The 22005-nt window shown below is 34.7% G+C and overlaps 2 protein-coding genes and 1 pseudogene across 5 annotated transcripts; 2 read left to right on the top strand and 1 right to left on the bottom strand.

Moving 5' to 3' along the window:
• Positions 1-3471: 3471 nt before the first annotated feature.
• LOC145814009 (uncharacterized) lies at positions 3472-7991 on the top strand (annotated as a pseudogene). The gene is made up of 8 exons (XR_014357476.1): positions 3472-4357; positions 5407-5501; positions 5892-6027; positions 6121-6364; positions 6459-6563; positions 6657-6839; positions 6967-7171; positions 7257-7991. The product of XR_014357476.1 is annotated as an uncharacterized LOC145814009 (transcript).
• Positions 7992-15477: 7486 nt separating this feature from the next.
• Positions 15478-18416, top strand: LOC145814008 (uncharacterized). Its single transcript, XM_082910475.1, has 8 exons — positions 15478-15917; positions 16326-16416; positions 16538-16677; positions 16794-17037; positions 17133-17237; positions 17342-17524; positions 17642-17846; positions 17938-18416. Exons 1-8 carry the CDS (start codon positions 15478-15480, stop codon positions 18414-18416), a joined length of 1887 nt encoding a protein of 628 aa, XP_082766601.1.
• A 1582-nt stretch (positions 18417-19998) lies between these two features.
• Positions 19999-21113, bottom strand: LOC145788626 (uncharacterized). Of its 3 annotated transcripts, none has more exons than XM_082910473.1 (2): positions 20636-21113; positions 19999-20267 (listed from the first exon to the last, which is right to left on the bottom strand). In XM_082910473.1, the coding sequence occupies exons 1-2, from the start codon at positions 21001-21003 to the stop codon at positions 20165-20167; spliced, it is 471 nt and encodes a 156-aa protein (XP_082766599.1). In that variant the 5' UTR covers positions 21004-21113; the 3' UTR covers positions 19999-20164. The 3 variants fall into 3 exon arrangements, with proteins under 3 accessions (XP_082766599.1, XP_082766600.1, XP_028062301.2); XM_082910474.1 differs by having other exon boundaries at positions 19999-20290; positions 20636-21068; XM_028206500.2 differs by lacking the exon at positions 19999-20267 and adding an exon at positions 20297-20504 and having other exon boundaries at positions 20636-21063.
• Positions 21114-22005: the final 892 nt, after the last annotated feature.

The following is a 22005-nucleotide window of genomic DNA, read 5'->3' as shown; positions in this document are numbered from 1 at the left end:
CCCAGGGGTAATAATACTGTGGTCTATAAGCACAAGGCCCTTGCCCGAGGGTAATAATACCGTGGTCTCATGGCTCTCACTCAGGGTAACAATATTGTGGCTCAAGCATGTTATAAGTTCCCAGTATCAGAGGTTCTTTTATGGAACTGGTCAAGTATGACCTTTAATGCTCTATACATGATCTGTTAGCGCTACTGGGCGTACTACGTATGATCCTTTGTGAAACTGAACAAGTATATGTTTCTGAACACTGAATAAAAATACAAGAATATGAATCTGTTTCTGCTTTCTAAGTCTGATATGGGATGTTATTCATTTAAACCTTTACTTTGTTATTATTCACTGGGCTTTCGGTCACTATTTATATTATGTATATAGGCGAGCAAGTGCGTGACCAGGCCTAAGCTGCTGCTTAGAGAGTTTTGGGTCAGCCAGCCACTATGTCTCCCGGGGAGGTTCCAATTTGAAAAGTCAAGTTTTGTGAACCATGTCAAGAATGTTTTGTTATTTTGTTTTTGTTTATCTGTATGCTGGGCTAAGTCCCTTATGATACTACCTGTATAGTAATGCAAGACTTAAGGAAGTTTGGCGTCACTTATGTATGTATATGTCTCAGTTTTGAAATTTTTGTTCCATGTATGTCTGCAAAACTCTATGGACTATGTATGTTTCTATATTGCTTCCGCAACCCCTTATTACATGATAATCTGTTCAAATGCCTTTGGTAATCCAAGGATTATTGGCCAGTTATGACGCTAAACCTATAAGGGCGTGTTTGGGTCATGACAACAATTGAGGTCAGCACCAGAATCCACCAGTGCCATTGTTGTTAAGATGAAATCATGAATTACTACTTTAATCTCAATATACCATTTTTGAAATGTTATGTTGTTAAGGAGTAAGTTGACAGAATTCTAAACACACTCAAATTCTAAACACACTCACACTCAAATTCACCCTATAGTCACACTATGATATTTCACAATAGTCTTTGATGTTGAGAAAAGCGTGCCCACTTCTGAAGAATGGCTGGCTTTTATAGATATAGAAGTCTAGATTTGAAATGAATTGGAGTTCAGGAGGAATCTATCATTATTGGATTGCTTTGTCAGTGGAGATTGGATTGCTTTGTCGATGGAGAGAGTATTATTGTCCTTGGAAGCATTATTGGATTTCTTTTGTGGTGGAGAATCCACTTTAAGAGTTGGCTTGCTTTGTTCTTGGTGAGTTGGCTCGTCCTTGGAATCTTTTTTATTGAAATTATTGTAATGATATTGCAGAAGTCACATGATCTACAAATTGTTAAGATCCACGCTTTGACATGTGTCTGAGTAGTCATCGCCAAGGTGTTGGGTAGGAATCCTTGAGAAGATATTTTTGGTGATGAAATTGTCAGTGGCTTGGCCTTGGTAAGAATTGGAGGGAGAGTTTCCAGTACAATGTCTTCATCTGAGTCAGAAAGGGACTCTGCATCTGCCATGAGAATCATTTTCATTTTAATAGCCTTTTTATATTTGTGTTCAAATTCAGATTTGGAAATTAAGGAATATTTCTCCTTTAATTTTTGCTTTAATTCAGACTTAAAAGCGTTATAATCAAAAGATTTATTGGACTTTGGACTAGAAGACATTACTGAAGGAGCTATATTAATAGCAGATTTTTTCTTGCAATTTTTGTAAAAAGAAAGTAATTGATAAGGGTATTGTTCGGATGTAATCTTGTAATTTTTTCACCATTTAGTGGCAATTTTGTGAGCAAGATAATTGTTATTGCCAAGAACTCGAGTAGTATATTGTCAGGCCATGATCCATGGAAATTCAAAATCTATTGTGAAATATAGAGAGGGGGAAAAAATCCATTGGTCATATTTGTCTTTTAAAGTTCTTAGCCACAAGCTTGTAAAAATGAATTAAATTATTTGAATTGATTTTATTTTTTCTTAATTAAAAAATTATTTGAGATCGACTTAAATATATTTTAAAACTCAATATATTTTGAAATCAATTTTAAATAATATATTACTTGAGTCAATAAATTTATGTATTATAAAAAAAATTAAATTATTTTAAGTTTGATTCAATTAAAATTAGTTTGTGATCAGTTTGAAAAATAAATTAAAAAATCAAATTTAAATACATTTCAAAAAAATTTAAATTTTTAAATGAAACTTAGAAAATCTACCGTTCAATTTGAAAACGATTAACATGAATAGTGAAGAGGCTAAATGTGAAATGGGTCGGGTCCAAGCCTTGGGCCGGCCCAATCCACTGAAGTCCGAACCCAAGTGAGCTGGATGAGTATACGGGCAAACCAATTGAGCCCAACTTCATGATCAACAGTCCACCCAGGTCCTCAAGCACTTGGGCCCAACCCGCAATGGAGAGGCTAGTCCAGCCGTGGTGCTGGGCTGGGTCGAGCTGCGGGACTGAACCTATGGGCCGAGCTAAAAATGGGCCGAGCCCATACAAAGATATCCGAATGGATCAGCCCATCTCCATGAACGATCCTGTAAAAGGCCGAGACAGGGCATAATGATGCCGAGCTGAGGAAACCTCGTGAGGAAACATGGAAGTTGTGAATGTGTGCATGTGCAAGTTATCACCTCAGCTGGTCCCCTACCCCTTGAATCACGGAAGTTGTTGAATCAAATGAATGTGGTTTGTTATCAGCATGACTACAATGAGTATATGCATTCAATGGCAACTATCAGGTGGTCCCTCACCTTGAGCAATGCTAAAAGGACACCTGGCAGCACCCAAACTCCATTAACCCACCTTGAGAAGCAAGCAAGGGACACTATATATACAACATGAACTTCACATTGAAAGTAACTGAACGATTCCAAGTACAACTACAAGCTCAACTCGATATACATTCTCTCTCCGATCACTAATTTCTACACCAGAGGGGCTATCCGGCCAACCCCGGCTGGGCAACTCCAACAGTGCTTCTTGTGGCAGAAATCTCAGTCCCTGGATAGTCTAACCGAGTGCGGAGCCCCGATCCACTTTCATCTAGTGCGGAATCCGATACGCACAAATAGTAATAAATAAATAAATAAATAAAGGAATATTAAAAAGGAAGTAAATTCATGCAATTTGTATTTATATGGATGCACCTAGAACAAGGGAGCACGTATCATTCAAAGAATGTGAAAATTTTGAAATTAAAATTCTCCCAACATGGTTTGCCTTTTTGGTGTTTTCAAAAATATGTATTAATGTCTTATATTAAATTCTCACTAATTTTTTTATATTTCCAAAAATTAAGGAATATTATTTCATAATGTTTGTCTAAATGCATTACTTCAAAAAAAAAAATTCAGATTGTATTTAGAATTTCAATTTTACTTGTTTGGTTCAGTTTTTAAACTTTATTTTGATTTTTTTTGATTTTTATATATATTTTATTTAGTTTTTTTTTTGTTTCATTTTTATATATATTTGTTATCTTGTCTTGTTCTTTGATGATTTTATATCTGTTTAACCTTATGTTCATGTTCCAATTGTTTAGACATGTTTAGCATGTACATTAATCTTTTGGGTTTTTTGTATTTGTTCTATACGTTTCTTGTCGTACCCATCAATGCATCTTCTCTGTATCACTTTTTTCATCGAAGTCACTTTTGATTTTATCTGTTAACACTTATTTATGATGCTTTCCCTCTCTCTCTTACTCTCTGTATGTATGTGTTTTTGCTTTTTTTCTTCATCAAAATTACTTCTTTTCATCTTATTCAGATCAGTTTTTTTTTTTTTTTTTTTTTGGTTAACAAAGAAAATGAAAATTAATTGAATTCTGTTTTGACACTCTCTCACTCAATCACACCCCAACCCCCAAATCCAATTGATCGATATGAATCTTGATTTTGTTGTTTTTTTCAATTTTGTTTACAGAAAGTGAAACAAGTTTGTGGATAGCAAATGATCCCAAAGGTCTCATTTGTTCCCCAAGTGGGACTCCTAGTCTTGTTATGCCTATGGACAGCCATGGCTGAACCAGAATACATGAAATACAAAGACCCCAAACAGCCCATTAATATTCCAATCCGTGACCTCATGAATCGGATGACTCTGCCTGAGAAGATTGGTCAGATGATGCAGCTTGAAAGGGTCAATGCCACCCCTGAGATCATGAGGGATTACTCAATTGGTAGTTTACTAAGCGGTGGAAGAAGCATTCCTCGCCCACAGGCCACTGCCGAGGACTGGATTAACATGGTGAATGCGTTTCAGAATGGTTCTCTCTCGAGCAGACTTGGAATTCCCATGATTTATGGAATTGATGCCGTGCACGGGCACAACAATGTCTATAAGGCTACTATTTTCCCCCATAACATTGGCCTTGGAGCAACAAGGCTAGTACTTAATCTAGTTTATGTACATTTTAATTTGTTAATTGTTTTGAATCTATAGTAGGTTGATTTTGATTCATTTTCTGCATATTTGTGTGGAAATATATTTGTTAGATTTGTTATCTGCATTGAGTACTCAATTGGGCATTGGAGTTTTAACTTGTAGGTATTTAAACACATGTAGCGAGGTTAAACAGAACAATCTAACTAATCATGTGGAACACACTAGCCATGTGTAAGGGCATAAAATAGTTGTGCTCAAAATTGTGGTGCTTTTGGGCCGTGTGAACCTTAACCAAAAGAATAGCATGCAAGCTAAGCTCTTGCCCTCTCCCATTCACGAAGCTTGAGGCAGCAGAAAAAAGCATAACTCCCTGTGACACTCCTAAACCGCTCACAAATGTTTTCTTGCTTTCTTGTTGTCTTAAATTGTTATAGAATGGCTTTATATCCATGTAAGATGGACTCTTCAAAATAAATAAAATACCCATATTAGACACTCTACACTTGGTCAATGATGTGGGATATGCGTCTCATACTTTTTGTCAAGTACTTGTTATATATTTTTTAATGTAACACTATCATTATATGTATATGTTGTTGTATATTTGCAATGAACTTTTATAACACTATTTTATTTCATATAATAGATTTAGAATATAAGAATATGAACTTCTTTGGTTGAGCGTACCTCTAAATTTGAGATTTGATGGATTTGATCTATAGATACGCACCTACACCCATATCCAAGTCCATGTAACATAGCTTTTATATCAGGATAGTTGGTAGGATATAGTGGGGTGAAGTGTTACTGGATATAGCAAGTGTGTCGGGGATGCGGCTCTGGCATAGTAGGTCTAGATAAGATGCTTCCCTAGAGGAATCATAAATAGAAGGCTACTAAAGTGGTCGGTTGCTGAATCCCAGGGGAGTAGAAGGGAGAGAAAGAGAGGCAACTTACTAATAGGGAGTGTAGCGGGCTATTTAGAAAAAGATTCTGATATGTAATAGTCTGCTACAATTACTTGTATGATAGACTTGTCATGTTGCAGGGATCCAAACCTTGTGAGGAGAATTGGTGCTGCAACTGCCCTTGAAGTTAGAGCTACCGGCATTCCTTATGTGTTTGCTCCATGCATTGCGATATGTGACCTTTCAGGTCCAGAAACAATGTTCCTAAATACAATGATCACCTTGTTTATTTTAGACACATAAAAAGTATAATATTTGTGAACTAAATCTTTAAGAAATTTACTAAATACAAAAAAAATAAAACAATTCAGTACATTTTTTGTTTTCTTGTGTATTTATTATTATTTTTTTTATATTTTGTCGCAAATATTTTATTTTTTAGGTGCATCTAAATATATATATAGCGTAAAATAATTTTAAAAATTCATTAAAAATAAAAAAAAATACGAAAAATAAAAAACCTCAATTTTCAAAACAAAAAAAAAAAAAAACTAGTGCAATGCCAATATAAATATTCCTAGAATCTAATGTTTTGTTTTAAAACAATTATAACAGGTATGTAGAGGTCCAAGATAGGGTCGTTGCTATGAGAGCTATAGCGAGGATCACAACATTGTTCAAGAAATGACTGAATTGGTAGTCGGTTTACAAGGGGAGATCCCTCCAAATGGACGGAAGGGCGTTCCTTATGCTGGTGGAAAGTAAGCCTATCTTGGGACATAATTGCTTATTTTCTGATCACTTCGTTATTGATTTTTTAACATCACTACAATTTTTCTTTGGACCTTTTAAAGGGATAAGGTTGTGGCTTGTGCAAAACACTTTGTGGGTGATGGTGGCACAACCAAGGGAATCGATGAAAACAACACCATGACCGACTGGCATGTATTGCTGAGCATTCACATGCCTGCATATTACAACTCCATCATTAAAGGTGTGTCGACAATCATGGTGTCTTATTCGAGCTGGAATGGAGTGAAGATGCACGCTAATCATGATCTAGTTACAGGATTTCTCAAAAACACCCTTAAGTTCAGGGTATAATGAGTAGTTTTGATCAATGAAAACACTTTTAATCCCAGAGATTAAAGCAATCAAATGCTAACTTGCTGGTATTTGTATGAATTTCCAGGGTTTTGTCATCTCTGATTATGAAGCTATTGACAGGATCACCACTCCACCCCTTGCAAACTACACGTACTCTCTGCAAATTGGAATTCAAGCTGGCATTGACATGGTTAGTAGTTCTCTACATAAAACTACTTATTAAGAAAATTTTGATTTGAAAATGATTTCTGACTTTGAAGCCCCTCTGCGGGTTTTTTTCTAGATCATGGGCATTTACAGCCATACAGACTTCCTAGATATCATGACATCCTTAGTCAATAAGAGTATCATCCCGATGAGTCGTATTGATGATGCCGTCATGAGGATTTTGAGGGTAAAGTTTATTATGGGTCTTTTTGAGAATCCCTTGGCAGATCTTAGCATGATTGATCATCTTGGAAGTCAGGTCAGTTAATGTATAATTCATTATTTCTTTGGTAAACAATGGTTAAAATTCCTATAATTTGCACTTTATTCGCTTTATTTGTTAAGATTTTTCTTCTATATGAAAAACAATACCATTAATCGAACAGGCTCATAGAGATTTGGCAAGGGAAGCTGTGAGGAAATCACTAGTGCTCTTGAAGAATGGGAACAATTCAGATAGTCCCTTGCTTCCTCTCCCCAAAGACGCTGAAAGTATCCTAGTTGCCGGAAGTCATGCAAACAATTTGGGTAATCAATGTGGCGGTTGGACTATTACTTGGCAGGGACTCACTGGCAACAACCTAACTGCCGGTATACTAATTGTTACCCCTCAATTGTTAACTCTTCGAAAAAATATTTTTATTTTTAAAAGAGATTATCTTCTTGTAATGGGCAGGAACCACCATCTTAAGCGCCATCTCAGCTACAGTGAGCCCAAGCACGGAAATTGTCTACAATGAGAACCCTGATGCTGAATTTGTAAAGTCATCAAACTTTTCTTTCGCCATTGTTGTCGTGGGAGAGCCACCTTATGCCGAGTTCAATGGGGACAATTTGAACTTAACAATTCCTGAACCTGGGCCCAGTATAATTAACAACGTATGCGGGAGTGTGAAATGCGTTGTCGTCCTCATCTCTGGTCGTCCTCTTGTGATTGAGCCCTACCTTCCCTCCATTGATGCTCTCATTGCTGCATGGCTACCGGGCACTGAAGGCCAAGGTGTGGCGGACGTGCTTTTTGGGGACTATGGATTCACCGGGAAACTTTCTAGAACTTGGTTCAAGACCGTAGATCAGCTCCTGATGAATGTTGGGGATCCACATCATGAGCCACTCTTTCCCTTTGGTTTTGGACTCACAACTAAGCAGGTTGAGGATAGATAGCAATTCCATTTTTTCCCCAAGAGCTTATACAAAATGGGACTAGTTCTGCTTTTAATTTTAATTGCTTTTTTTGTTTTTGTTTTTGTTTTGGACAGAAGTTTGAATGATTAAGTTGGTTATAATAGTTAACATGATTGAATATTTAGATGTTCTCATTTTGTTATATATGTATGTATATATATATATATATATATATTATAATTCTAGAGTTCTAAAGTTGTAATGCTTTTCGATGGCCAGAGATAAATGGTTGGATTGGGGATATTATTCCATAGGTCTCATAGATCACTTGTTTGCAATTTCTTTTCAAACGGGATTATGATATGAGAATGGATTGTATATCCTCCAAAATGACGGAATATACAATACCACACCCCTCAGTTATATAATCTCCAGTAGGAAGGGATATGAATGGAAAAGACATTCTCTATTAAATATATTTAACAAACCAACAAATCTTGCACCATCTGTGGTGTGGGAAGAAACATCTTCCAGTGAAAGTCGGTTGTTTTGCTTTTGGGGAGAAACATATTTTCTCATTTATTTTGCTTTCTTTTTTTTTTTTTTTAATGTATATTCTTAAACTGAAGCATCTTTCCATTGATTTTTGTTATGTTGAACTGTTGACCCTTTAGCATTCAGAGTTGTTTATTATTATTATTATTATTATTATTATTTTACATCTTCATTGTTATTCTTGATCCAAAATAAATGGAAAACAATCAAATTTTGTAGAATGTAAAATTAGATTTTAGCGGCTAAAATCTAATTAGATTTTGCCCATCAATGGTCAGTTCGTGAAACAGAGTTGTTGCAAAATCAAGTGGAAATAATAAAGAAAAGACTACAACAAATCCTTTGCCGAAAAAAAAAAAAAACTGGAAGATGTAAATTTTTTGTAGTCTTTTCTTTATTATGTAGTGGCTGTGTGGACTAAACAATCTTTTTTTTTTTTTCTTTTTTGATTGGTAATTTTTTTTTAGATCAAGAATAACAATGAGAAAATCAAATTTGATTATGTAGGTGTGTGGGCTAAACAATCAAAATTTTATTATATAGTGGGTCTGTGGACTAAAATCAAGGTTTTGAAAACTGGACTCGTCGGTTCAACCGTCGGTTTTTCCGGTTCTCACTAAATACGCCGATTTTCAGTTTTGGCCGGTTCAGAGGGTGCATCCGGACCGGAATCCCGACCGGTCAACGGTTCAACCGGTTGAACCGGCCGGTCCAGTTCGATTTTCAAAACTTTGATTTTAGCCCACAGACCCATTACATGATAAAATTTTGATTGTTTAGCCCACACACCTACACAATCAAATTTGATTTTCTCATTGTTATTCTTGATCTAAAAAAAAATTACCGATCAAAAAAGAAAAAAAAAATAATTGTTTAGCCTACACACCCACTACATAATAAAGAAAAGACTACAAAAAATTTACATCTTCCAGTTTTTTTTTTTTTTTTTTTGATAGGTAAATTTTTTTTTTTATTTTTGGCAAAGGATTTGTTGTAGTCTTTTCTTTATTATTTCCACTTGATTTTGCAACAACTCTGTTTCAAGAGCTGACCATTGATGGGCAAAGGGGTAAGATGGGCATGAATGTATGCTATAACGGCAAATTTGAAAATTACTTACTTGTATATCACAATATTTTTTGAGTACTGTTATTAGTGTGCCATCAGTTATTTTGAATCTTCTACTTTTTAGTTTTTTTTATTACAATAATAACCTCAAATGAAATCATTAAAATGGATATTAATAATTTTGAGACACCTCATCTTATAATTAAGCCCACATATCATGAGTTAGGGTTTATGAAAGCATCCACCTCCATCACCACCCAATCTATCTTTCCCAAATCCCACCACCTTCAAAATCTACCCACCCTCAAAACCTTGAAAATCCTTTGGTGGCAATATTCTGACAGCAACGATGGCAACCATTTGATTACAGACACTTCTCCGACAGTGACAATGAGTGAAAGTTTTTATGACAACCACAACTCCATGAAACAAGAGGAATACAACAATAATAACTCAAAAGAGATTAGCACTGTAAGAGTAAGTTTCTTGAAAAAAAAATAGCAAAAATAATAATAAAATGCTCGTCATTTTTTCATAATTGAACTCCGTCTGAACATTGTTTATTTGTTCAGGAATAGGTAACCGAACATTTCTTATTTTGGAAACAAATAACTAAAGTAGCAACAAAAGCTAGCAAACAAGGAGGTCAGACCATCCTTGGGTGGACGACTAAGGGGTTAATCAGTGGGTGAAATTCTGCCCAGTTTTGCTCACACATAGAGCATACAAGTACAATGAGGCCATAGATGAATGATAGAAAACCAACCAGAGAAGCATGAAAGTGAATTATGTTGTGTGTGTGAAAAGAAGTAATAGAAAAAAAAAATCAAACAGATTGACAGACCTCGTAATGAAGAAGAGAAAAAACTTCTTAATCACCAAAAATTTTTTCCACTAGTTTTGGAAGGTTCCATCATCGTTGGTTTTGTTAGGGTTTTAGGAGAGAGACTTTTTGAGGTTTGGGAGTGTGCATTTGAATGGGTGGAATGTTTTTACAAGGATAATTTTGGTATTATTTGGGGGGAGAAAAGAAATTTTAAAAATGGGGATCCAAAGAAATGGGGCATCCAAAATAATTTATGGGATGCTAATAGTAGTACTCAATTTTTTCTACTGGTTTTGGGAGGTTTTATCAGCGTGGGATTTGTTAGGGTTTTGAGAGAGATTTTTTGGGGTGTAGCGGTGTGTATTTGAATGGGTGGAATGTTTTTATAAAGATAATTTTGGTATTATTTGAAAGGAGAAAATAAATTTTAAGGGTTTTGCAATTTATAAGTGGGGGTCCAAAGAAATGGAGCATCCAAAATAATTAATGGGGTACTAATAGCAACACTTTATTTTTTATAAAATAAACATAAATATGATATATCCAGAGTTAACAAACAGGAATAGTATGATATGTTATCACAATACATATCCTATCAATGTATATACTTGTGTAAATTTCAAAAATTATAGCTTTGTTTGGGATGTGGGTTGACTTTTTGGCTTTTATAACCTGGGGCTAAAAAGTTTCGTTTGGTATGGATTTTTTGACTTTTATGAGAGAAAAAATAAAATGATTATAGTTTGAATGTGATATTTTTTTTATCATGTGGCTAAGAAGTCTATTTTGTCTTTTTTATATCTATTTTAGCCCCAACCTACTCCAAACCAACTTCCCAAATGAGTGCTATTATACCGTTCGTTTTATTTCTAGACAATCAAACAAGGCCTATAATTTTAGATTTTGAATTCAAGGTGTGTTTGTATCCCGACTGTACGGGGGTGAAATATTATCTATTCTCCGTACTCCTTGAACCCAAGTTTCACGTAACGCCGCTTAACCTGAAAACCAAAAGATGGTGAGCTGCCTGGCGGTGTGCTGCCGGATAAACCCTCCGACGATCAAGTTAGCACACTTAAAGAGAGAGAATTGGGAATTCCTTCAGATTGCTTACCTTTAACGTCTCCATGTTTCTCATTTTCTAGGCTGGCCATGCAGCCTCAGAGATTGTGGGCGCACTACCACTGATGTCCTTCTCTGGGCAGGCTGTTGTGCTTTCCTCTACCTTCTTTACACGTGTAGAGACCAAAACCTCCAAAAAGTGTTTATCGAACTGCCAAACGGTATTGACGTATACCAGGAGTGGATTTTCCCTTCTTCACCATTGGTCAAGATGGCTTACACAGCCGGGCTATCACTTGGAAGAAGTAGACATCACAACAGACTAGGACGGCCGAGCTATAATATACCGGTCCATCTGAATTGGCTGGTCGTAGGGTGCGTGGTTCAGCATCTCGGCCGCGCCTTGCTATCTCGTAGGACGTTTCGACCCTACGTCAACCTGGACTGTCCATAACTCAGCCCAACGCATCAGTGCGGATCTAACCGAATATCGGATTTCGCTGAATAATAGCTCAGTTGAGCACTTGCACGCCTTTACATTTTGGTCGGTTTGCCCAGCCCAACGTAATGGGCCGGGGAACTGCGTTGGTTCAGTTTGAACAGGCACATGATCTTTGGCCCTCACAAGGCCCAACATCATATCCCGTGCTGCTGTAACTCGGCCCATTTGTTCAGTCCAAGTCTCCCTCTCATCGGCTAGGAATGAATTTTTTAGAATGATTTTTTAATTTGCTAAAAGAGTATATTTAAAATGAAGATCAGTAAACGAATATGAAAATTGGAGGTGGATTGATTGGATCAAATCTTTTGCTCACACATAATCTATTATTTAAACACAATAACGTTCCTTATTAATTCTAAATTTCACATCCAACAACTGGTTTAAATCATTTTCAAATTACTTTAAATAATTTTTGAATTCAACTCATCTTCTTCATATTTCAATTTGTTCAAACAAATTAAAAAAAAAGAAAGTATATCTACTCTACACTTGTAAATGCATCATATTTGCCCCACTACTAATATATTTTGGCAAATACTAGTTTCGTTACCAATAAAAAGAGTGTTATTTTCTCCAATCAAATTTATTTTGTTCCACCTTCTTTCTATCCTCCCCAAGTATTTTGAATTTTTTTTTTTTAGCACTCACTTTAAATTTAAATTTTTTCTTGTTTCTAACGATCGAACTAGTAACCCTAACCCCTCCTCCACTTTCAACCACTGACATAGCCACCTCGGCATCCTATCCCTAACCTCCCTACCACCCCTTAGCCCTTCCCCATCCACGCCACCCCTCCCCAGCCCTTTCCCACCTTCTCCATCCACTCCTCCTTTTTCAACACACTCTTAACCTCTTCTCCTCCTCCCTAACACCGTCCATCTCCTTCTTCTCTTCTTTTTATTATTCTTCCACTCCCCCACCTACAAACATGGTCTCTACATATAAATGTATGAGAATAAACGTTTATTATAAAAAAATAAGGTTAATTACTCACCGGTTCTGTTATAAGGATATATGCACTATTAAATCATACAAGTGTTTATGTAGATTAAAAAATCCGAATAGCTGGACTTATGAATCATTCACTAAAAAATAACAATTAGTGATATTTTTCTGTGATGATTTTCTAAATTTGTCGCTAAAAAATAATAATTAGTGACGTTTTTCTACAATAAATTTTTCAAACTGATACTAAAAATTAAAAGTTAGTGACAACTTTTATGAAAACATCGCTAAAAAAATATAAAAAATAAGATTTTGTGATAACAATTAAAAGTAAACATGACTTTTTGATTTTCCAGTCAGTTCCCATCAAAATTCTTACATTTTTTACATTATTAGTCCTAAACGCCCAATGACCCTTGTAACAAAAATAATTAAATAAATAACTAAATTACTTGAGCTCGATCGAAACTCATTTTTTATTTCATTTAAAAGGTAAATACGTCAAATTCAAGTATATTTTGAAATTCGTTAAGTTTTTCGTCGGTTGGACTAGTTCAATTTTCCCCACTCCTATACACTCTTAATTAAGAGGTCATGCATTACATGTTGTCAAAGATAAATATCGATTATTTTTCCTTTGTTATGGACACTCTTAGTTTTATTAATATTTATTTCCTTACATTATAAACTCTTTCCAGGGTTAGTTGTTGGAGGCTTATTGATATGCATTATTGGACTATAAGTATCCAATTTGAATAATTTTTTTATATTTGTAAATAATTTTTTATTGATCAGGGAAAAAAAAAATAGCAGTACAAAACAGATATTAATAAGTGACACTACATTATGGGAGATATCATTCAATTGAATGTGAAATCAACAATCTCCAAACAGGGTTGGGTTTTGTTGTTTTGAAAAATATGTGTAGTCTTATATCTTGTCACTAGTTTTTTTTTTTATTTTACTTCCAAAAACCAGGACTGACTATTTCACATATTTTGTCAGATGCTTTCCTTCTAAATAATTTAAGTTGGCATGAGAGCTTCTTCAATATTATACTATTGTGCCCTTAAATTTTGAAATATATCTACTTTAATGAAGTAAATGGCTTGTTATTTATTGTGTGACAAAAAAACTTGACTGTGTTGTTAATAAAGAGATCAACTAAGATGAATAACACACTGATCATGAAATTGTAAAATAGTACACCATTAATACTCTGGTCAGCTAACATAAGATGAATACCCTAATGCTTAAGTCAGTACCATATCTTTGGATATATAGTGATAGTAATCAAACTACTCTATTAGAGTTTGTGTATTGCATATCCGACCTTTCCTTTGAGATTGTGCTCTTTATGTAGAACATTAATCCTACACCCAACATATCACATTTTTTTGAAGTTCCTAAAATGTCCACAACAAAAGTTACAAAAAGCAATTATGCCATTATTAATATATATTTCAATGTCTTGTACTTTTATTATTCATCAATAAAAAATAAAAAATAAATTAAATAAACACATTTGATCTTTTTTTAATTTGACACGTTAGTGTGCCTATCGTTTTTGTGCTTATCTTTGCAGTTTAGTTACTATAAATTGCTAATAATAGGTAATTTTTACAAAACATGAAGGGGAGGCCTTTCATGTCGGAACATTAGTTGGTGAAACAAATGAATCATAACTGTGTTTAGCATTCAAAATTTTCCTTACTAGAAACCGGACCGTATGCTACGGAATCATCATATACCAGAATTTTTATGCATATAAATGCACTCACTCGCTTATCTCACTCTTCAAGTTTTCATTCTTATTATTTGTCCCAAAAAAAGTATAAAAATATATATATATATAAATTATAAATAAACAAAAATAAATAACTCATCCTTGTCGATCACAGGTACTTGAAAATTTCTTCTTTTCTTGAACAGTGTTTGACTTTTTGTTTGTTTGTTTGTTTGTTTGTGTGCGCACGCCTATGTGTACCTTGTTTTTCAGCAGAACTTGTTTTTAAACCACTATTTTTTTCTTTTTCTTTTTCTTTTTCTTTTTCTTTTTTTTTGGGGGGGAGGGGGGGGGTGTTCTACTCTACTATGTTGAATGCAGTTTTTTTTTTTTTTTTTCTTTGTTTTGTTCTTTGATTTTCTCTTTCGCTCATGTTCATGTTCCAATTCTTTATATACATGTGTAACATGTACACATTTCGTATTATAGGTTTCAATGCATCTTGTGTGTGTCATATTTTTCATCAGAATCACTCTCAATTACATAAAACACACAAGTCATAACAATTTTAAAATTTTCACTCTTTTTTTTTCCTTCAAAAATGCTCATATGGTTATCTGCTCTAGTAAATAACTCTCATTACAATTTTGAAGTTTTGTCATGCTGCTCATTTTGTTAATTGCCCTAGTTAATAACTACTAATAATTTTTAAATTCAACCCATTCCTCTCATTTATCAAATTGCCAAAAAAATTATATGTAAAATTGTAAATCCGCTGCATTTGCGCCTTTTTTCTTTTCTTTCTTCATCAGAATTACTTTTTTCTCCTTCTTCTTCAGATCAGGGCTTTTTTTTTTTTTTTTTTTTTTTGTGTGTGTGTGTGTGTGTGAGATATTTGTTTGCATACACCAAATTGCAAAAACAAAAACAAAAAAATTCTCATTCATCAAATCACCAAACATTAGATTAAATGCATCACGCTTGCACCACTGTCATTACAATCTTTCACTCCCATCCAATTGATCAATATGAATCTTGATTTTATGTTTTTGATTTTAGAAAGTGAAACAAGTTTGTGAATTACAACAATGGCACCAAAGGTCTCAATTCTTCCCCAAGTGGGATTCCTATTCATATTATGCCTATGGACAGCCATGGCAGAACCAAAATCAGAATACACCAAATACAAGGACCCCAAACAGCCCCTTAACATTCGAATACGTGACCTCATGAACCGGATGACTCTAGCCGAGAAGATTGGGCAGATGATACAGATAGAAAAGGCCAATGCCACCCATGAGAACTTGAGGGATTATGCATTTGGTAGCATACTAAGCGGTGGAGGAAGCGTTCCTCGTAATGAGGCCTCTGCCGAGGACTGGGTCAACATGGTGAATCAGTTTCAGCGAGGTTCGCTCTCAAGTCGGCTTGGAATTCCCATGATTTATGCAATCGATGCAGTGCACGGACACAACAATGTCTATAAGGCCACAATTTTCCCACATAACATTGGTCTTGGAGCAACAAGGCAAGTACTTTTTAAAATCTAGTTGATGATGACGATGATGATGATGATATTGATTCATTTTTCTGCATATTTGTGAGTAAATATGTTTGTTACGTTTGTTATATGCATTAAGTGCTCAATTGGGCATATGGGTTTTAATTTGTAGGTATCAAACACATTGAAGAGTCAGGTTGAACAAAACAATTTAACTAATCATGTGGAAACATACTAGCTATGTGTAGACTTATTTGGTGCAGCTCTTAGCAAGTTAAAAACTAATAATCAGATGCAGAAGTTCAAAGCACATCTCTTTATTTTCAACAATTATCTTATTTAAGTTATTTCTGCCTCAAAAATTGTAAGCAGAAGCTACATCAAATATTTTGTCACAGTGTGTACAATTGTATTGATAGACTTGTCATGTTGCAGGGATCCAGAACTTGTGAAGAGGATTGGTGTTGCCACTGCTCTTGAAGTTAGAGCTACTGGCATTCCTTATGCGTTTGCACCATGCATTGCGGTATGCATACATGCATTCAGATCCAGAAACCAATGCTCCCAAATATAATAGTTTCTCAGACTAGTGGAATTGCAAAAAATAAAATCTAATGTTTGATCCTAAAAAAACATTTATAAAACAGGTATGCAGAGATCCAAGATGGGGTCGTTGCTATGAAAGCTATAGCGAGGATCACAAAATTGTACAAGCAATGTCTGAAATGGTAATCGGTTTACAAGGGGAGAACCCTAATCGAAAGGGTGTTCCTTATGTTGGTGGAAAGTAAGCCTATCTTGGGACCTAATTGCTTGTTTTTTCGATAATTTGTTATTGATATTCGCACACTATAAATATTTCACGCTTACATAATTCCCAATTATTCTTTCAATCTTATAAAGGGACAAAGTTTTGGCTTGTGCAAAACACTTTGTGGGTGATGGTGGCACGGTCAAGGGAATCGATGAAAACAACACCGTGACTGACTGGCACACGTTGCTAAGCATTCACATGCCTGCATACTACAACTCCATCATTAACGGCGTGGGAACAATCATGGTGTCTTATTCGAGCTGGAATGGAGTGAAAATGCATGCTAATCGTGATCTAGTTACCGGGTTCCTCAAGGACACCCTTAAATTTAGGGTATATTTAGTAGTATTTTGATGAAACGAAAACACTGCTAGTTCATAATAATTCAAAAAAGTCAGTTCTAACTAGTTATTTGTTAAAAATTTTAGGGTTTTGTCATCTCTGATTATCAAGCTATTGACAAGATCACCACTCCGGTCCTTGCAAATTACACATACTCTGTGGAAAAGGGGATTCTAGCGGGCATTGACATGGTTAGTAGTCTCTTCTACGTAGAAACAATACTTTCTAATAAGTGAAAATGAGTTCTGACTTTGAAGCCAACGTTGCTCGGGTTTTTTTATTTATTTATTTATAGATCATGGCCATTTCCAACTATACGGACTTCATTGATATCGTGACATCCTTAGTCGAAAAGAATATTGTCCCCATGAGTCGTATTGATGATGCTGTCAAAAGGATTTTGAGGGTCAAGTTTGTTATGGGCCTTTTTGAGAATCCATTGGCGGATTTTAGCCTAGTTAATCATCTTGGAAGTCAGGTTAGTGAACTAATAATTCACACTTTATTTCTCCCTTTATTTGTTAAATGTTTTTGAACTATTCATGTCTTCTATACGATAAAAAACAAAACAAAACAATAACCATTAATAGAACAGGCTCATAGAGATTTAGCAAGGGAAGCCGTGAGGAAATCACTCGTGCTCTTGAAGAATGGGAACAATGGAGAAAGTCCCTTGCTTCCTCTCCCCAGAAATGCGGAAAGTATCCTAGTTGCCGGTAGTCATGCAAACAATTTGGGTCTTCAATGTGGTGGTTGGACTATTACTTGGCAGGGAATGAGTGGCAACAAGCTAACTGCCGGTATCCTAATTGTCAATTTCAAGATTTATGTTTTTGAAAATACTTTTATTTTTAATTTTTTAACAAGAGATTATCATCTTATAATGGATAGGAACTACCATCTTAGACGCCATCAAAGCTGCAGTCAGCTCAAACACACAAGTTGTCTACGAGGAGAACCCCGATGGAAATTTTGCCAAGTCCAAAAACTTTGACTATGCAATTGTTGTTGTGGGAGAGCCACCTTATGCTGAGTTTCATGGAGACAACTTGAACTTGACGATTCCTAAACCCGGTCCTGATACAATTACCAACGTATGCGGGAGTGTAAAATGTGTTGTCGTCCTCATCTCTGGCCGGCCTCTTGTGATCGAGCCTTACCTCCCCTCCATTCATGCTCTTGTTGCTGCGTGGCTACCAGGTAGTGAAGGCAAAGGCGTGACTGATGTCCTTTTTGGGGACTACGGATTCACTGGGAAACTTTCCCAGACTTGGTTCAAGAACGTGAATCAACTCCCAATGAATTTTGGGGATCCACATTATGATCCACTCTTCCCCTTCAATTTTGGATTGACCACTAATCCAATGTAGGCTACATATAGCGATTTGAGCTCTTTTTTCGTTCACGGATGCAAAATTGGACTAGTTGTAATTTTTTGTTTTTGTTCTAGACTTGCCGTTGAATGTGCAAGAACAATCTAACTAGAAAATCATTCAAAACTTTATCGAATAACCAATTTTTGTTGAAGAAGCTATTGAGTCAATTACAAAATGTACTAGTTTGAAACGCTAGTTGGATTTTCCCTAGGGTTGGTAAGGCGAAATGAGGCCACCCGAGCTCATTCCCTTCTCTTCCTGGTCCCAAAGCAGTGTAGTCCTTCCTGAAGAATTTGGGCTTCTTGTTATGCTACTTTAACTATCTAAATTAACATGAGTCACTAGATCTAGATAAGATAAAATTACGATCATTAAATGAGTAATGATTAAAACAACATTTGAAAATCAGGGTGGATTCTCAAAAAACAAGGTATTTTTAAGTAATTTTTGAAGGGAGAAAAATGGGATCAACTTACCACTCCATCTACAAATAAGCTTAGTTTGGATGGTAAGAATTTTAAAAGAGAATAAAATATAATTTTGGATTCTCATGATTCATCTATTTGAAACAAATTGAAATGGACAATGAAAGTGATTCCTATTACTTGAGTTAAAATAACTTTCTCAAACTATAGGAAACTCGTGCCCATGATCCCTACGATATTCTCACATTTCTAAAAGAATATGAATCTCTTGAGAATACATTTTATTATTTTTTATATGAATTTTTTAATTCAACCAAATGTTCAAATAACATTGACAAAATTAATTTTATTATTAATAATGAGATTAATTTGTGACAATATTGACAAATATTTATGTTTAGCGAGTGTGGCCCTGGCCCTATTTGTTGGAATTTTTTTAAAGTTAAAAGTTGATAATTAGAAAGTAAAAGTTAAGAACACCTCTACTATATGTTTCAAATAATCAATTTTTTTAGTTTATTTAAGATATTTCTGCCTAATAAGCTATAAGCAAAAGTTGCACCAAACAATCTAACACAAACTCCCAAATCAAAATAAGCTATAATCACCCCCCAAAACGGTAACTAACAATCGTGGAGCTTTTTTTAAGTTAAAAGCTGATAATCAGAAAATATAAGCTAAAAGCACCCTCACCCCAATTTTCAAATAATTAGTTTTTTTCAACTTATTTAAATTATTTCTGTCTAATAAGCTATAAGTAGAAATTGCACCAAATAATCTAACACAAACTCTCAAATCAAAATAAACTATAATCACCATGTGCCTCATATTGAACACACAAATGATCCAACATTCAATGAACATCATCTAACACCTTTTATTTTTAGGGGTAAATTATATTGATCTTCTTGAGAGAAAATATATTGAGCCAAATATATTCAGTATAATTATACTAAATCTCCTTAAAATTTTAATTTACTTTAACACTCAGTCTCCTTTTTATCAATAATTTGTTACAAGTAAAAATATATATATATATATTATCATCTCTAATATATTAAAATATATGTTTTTTTCTTGTTTATTCTGCGTCTACAAATCATCTGAATTAATTTTGATTACTTTAGTTTTACTAAAAGAAAAATCAATAATTATACCAAACTTACGAAGTTTATTGTATTTTTTTAAACCTCAGGTGATAAAAATCACAAATGTAAAATACAACAACAAATCATTTAAAAAATTAAAAGAAGACCTTATGAATCCTCATGAAAATTCATGTATACATTTGAATATATAGTAAAACAATGAAGTGAATCAATCCTCAAGATCCAAGGGCTTGAAATATTTGCCATCTATGAGATAAGTACCAATGGTGAGACGAACTGCCCATACATCTTTTGGCTTTCTTGACACAATTCTGCATATATGTATTATTACATCCTAATAAGAAGCAAATAATTGAGGTAAATAGGCACAATTTTTTATTTTATTTTTTTCACTTCTCATTTCATAATCAATAAAGCTACTAACTCATAATTTTTGCCATCAAAATGAGAAAAACAAAAAAAAAAAGCTAAAAACTAGCTTCTTCTTCTTCTTCTTCTTTTTTCCCTTCCCAAAACACCCCACAATCGAGTCAGGTAATTTTGCCATTCTGGTAATGATTAAGGTTAAATGTGAATTTGAAACAGAGAAATATACAATATGGAGACAGAGAACCCTTGACATGGAAAGATATAAATGGAGAGAGAGAGAGAGAGAGAGAGAGAGAGAGAGAGAGAGTACCTGCCAACATCGCCAGGGTTGACCAAGCCAGAATTAAGCCTGAGACAAGGAACAGCGGTGGCAGTTTTGATCATTTTGGGAGCTTCTGTTACTATAATTGGAGACCCTATCTCCAACCTCCTTGATTTCCTTCTACTTTCTTCTGATGATGATGATGATGAAGATGAGTAGTCTTTTGATTCAGATTTAATGGAGAATATTGATACTCCGACTAGTACTACATTCTTCTTCTTCGGCTGCCTTGGATTGCAATTCTTGAATTCCACAAATGAATCCTCGTTACGATGCTTCAAATACTGTGGAATCCACCACGCTGATAATGATGATGCTGATGATGAAGTGGCCGCACAAGATAATGAAAACGCCATCACACACACACACACACACACACACAGTAATATATTTCTTCAGGAACTAGGAGATGACGCTTTTTTATATGTGGTTCACACTCAACTATTTTCATAATTTTAATATAGGAAACAAGTCACATTTTATTTATTTTTCAAAGGAATATGTAGTTTTGGAGAAAATTCAACTTGTTTACCAATTTACCATTTTAATTATCACCGGGGTGGTGGCCCAGTTGAGAAAGTAACTCGTCTCCACAGGCTTGACCCAGGGTCGAATCCTGGGAGGAGTGTGGAAGTATTCTCTTTGAGACCTCCTCTGTACTCCAGTTTGAACCCTCGGCGGCCTACGGTGTATAGTTGAGCTCCCATGGTGCCCCGGTGGTGGGTCCCTCACATGGTGGGAGTTAATTCTTGACTGGCAACCGGTTATCCCGGGGTCAGGGCCCACTGGGCCGTGATGACACCTCAGAACCCTTTTTTCTTGTTAAAAAAAAAAATTACTATTTTAATTAAAAAAAAATTATAAAAAAATAATGTGATAATTTATAATAATTTTTTAATTTTTTAACTATAAACTCGTGTCTCCAAACGGATGCACAGTGAGCAAGCTAATTAGCCGCCACTATTGATAACGATTAATTGTTAAACTTTGATCGTTAAATTAACTATTGATCAACCATGGGATAATGACTGGATGAAAAATATATATTACACAAGATCCAGATCCAATTAGTAGCCCTGCAAATTTGTTTATTTGTTTTTTTTAAGATGAAAACTTTGTAAGAATATAGAAATTCCAATTATAAATAAGGAAAATTTGATGAAAATCATATTTCATAGACTTCTAAATTCTAATAGATCCAATGCGTATTCTTATATTCTAAGATTTTGAAAGAGTTGACCTAATAAATTCATATTCCATTTGATATTTTTTGTGGATATGAATATTCTTTTCAAGTTTGATATGTACCAAGTTTTTATTGTTACATATATGTTCTCTACCATATATGTCATATAATC

This window comes from Camellia sinensis, unplaced genomic scaffold, assembly GCF_055761805.1.
Source record: "Camellia sinensis isolate YWXY unplaced genomic scaffold, ASM5576180v1 Unanchor1, whole genome shotgun sequence".
In the NCBI taxonomy this organism is placed as follows: Eukaryota; Viridiplantae; Streptophyta; class Magnoliopsida; order Ericales; family Theaceae; genus Camellia; species Camellia sinensis.
Note: the sequence above shows the minus strand (reverse complement) of the source record. Positions and strands in the feature narration are given on the sequence as shown.

Excerpts from the sequence above, each read along its gene's own strand:
- LOC145814008 (XM_082910475.1), top strand. The coding sequence starts at position 15,478 with ATGGCACCAAAGGTCTCAATTCTTCCCCAAGTGGGATTCCTATTCATA. Across the intron at positions 16,417-16,537 it reads CGTTTGCACCATGCATTGCG|GTATGCAGAGATCCAAGATG; the intron begins GTATGCATACAT and ends TTTATAAAACAG. Across the intron at positions 17,525-17,641 it reads TTAATCATCTTGGAAGTCAG|GCTCATAGAGATTTAGCAAG; the intron begins GTTAGTGAACTA and ends TTAATAGAACAG.
- LOC145788626 (XM_028206500.2), bottom strand. The coding sequence starts at position 21,003 with ATGGCGTTTTCATTATCTTGTGCGGCCACTTCATCATCAGCATCATCA. Across the intron at positions 20,505-20,635 it reads AACCCTGGCGATGTTGGCAG|AATGGCAAAATTACCTGACT; the intron begins GTACTCTCTCTC and ends AATCATTACCAG.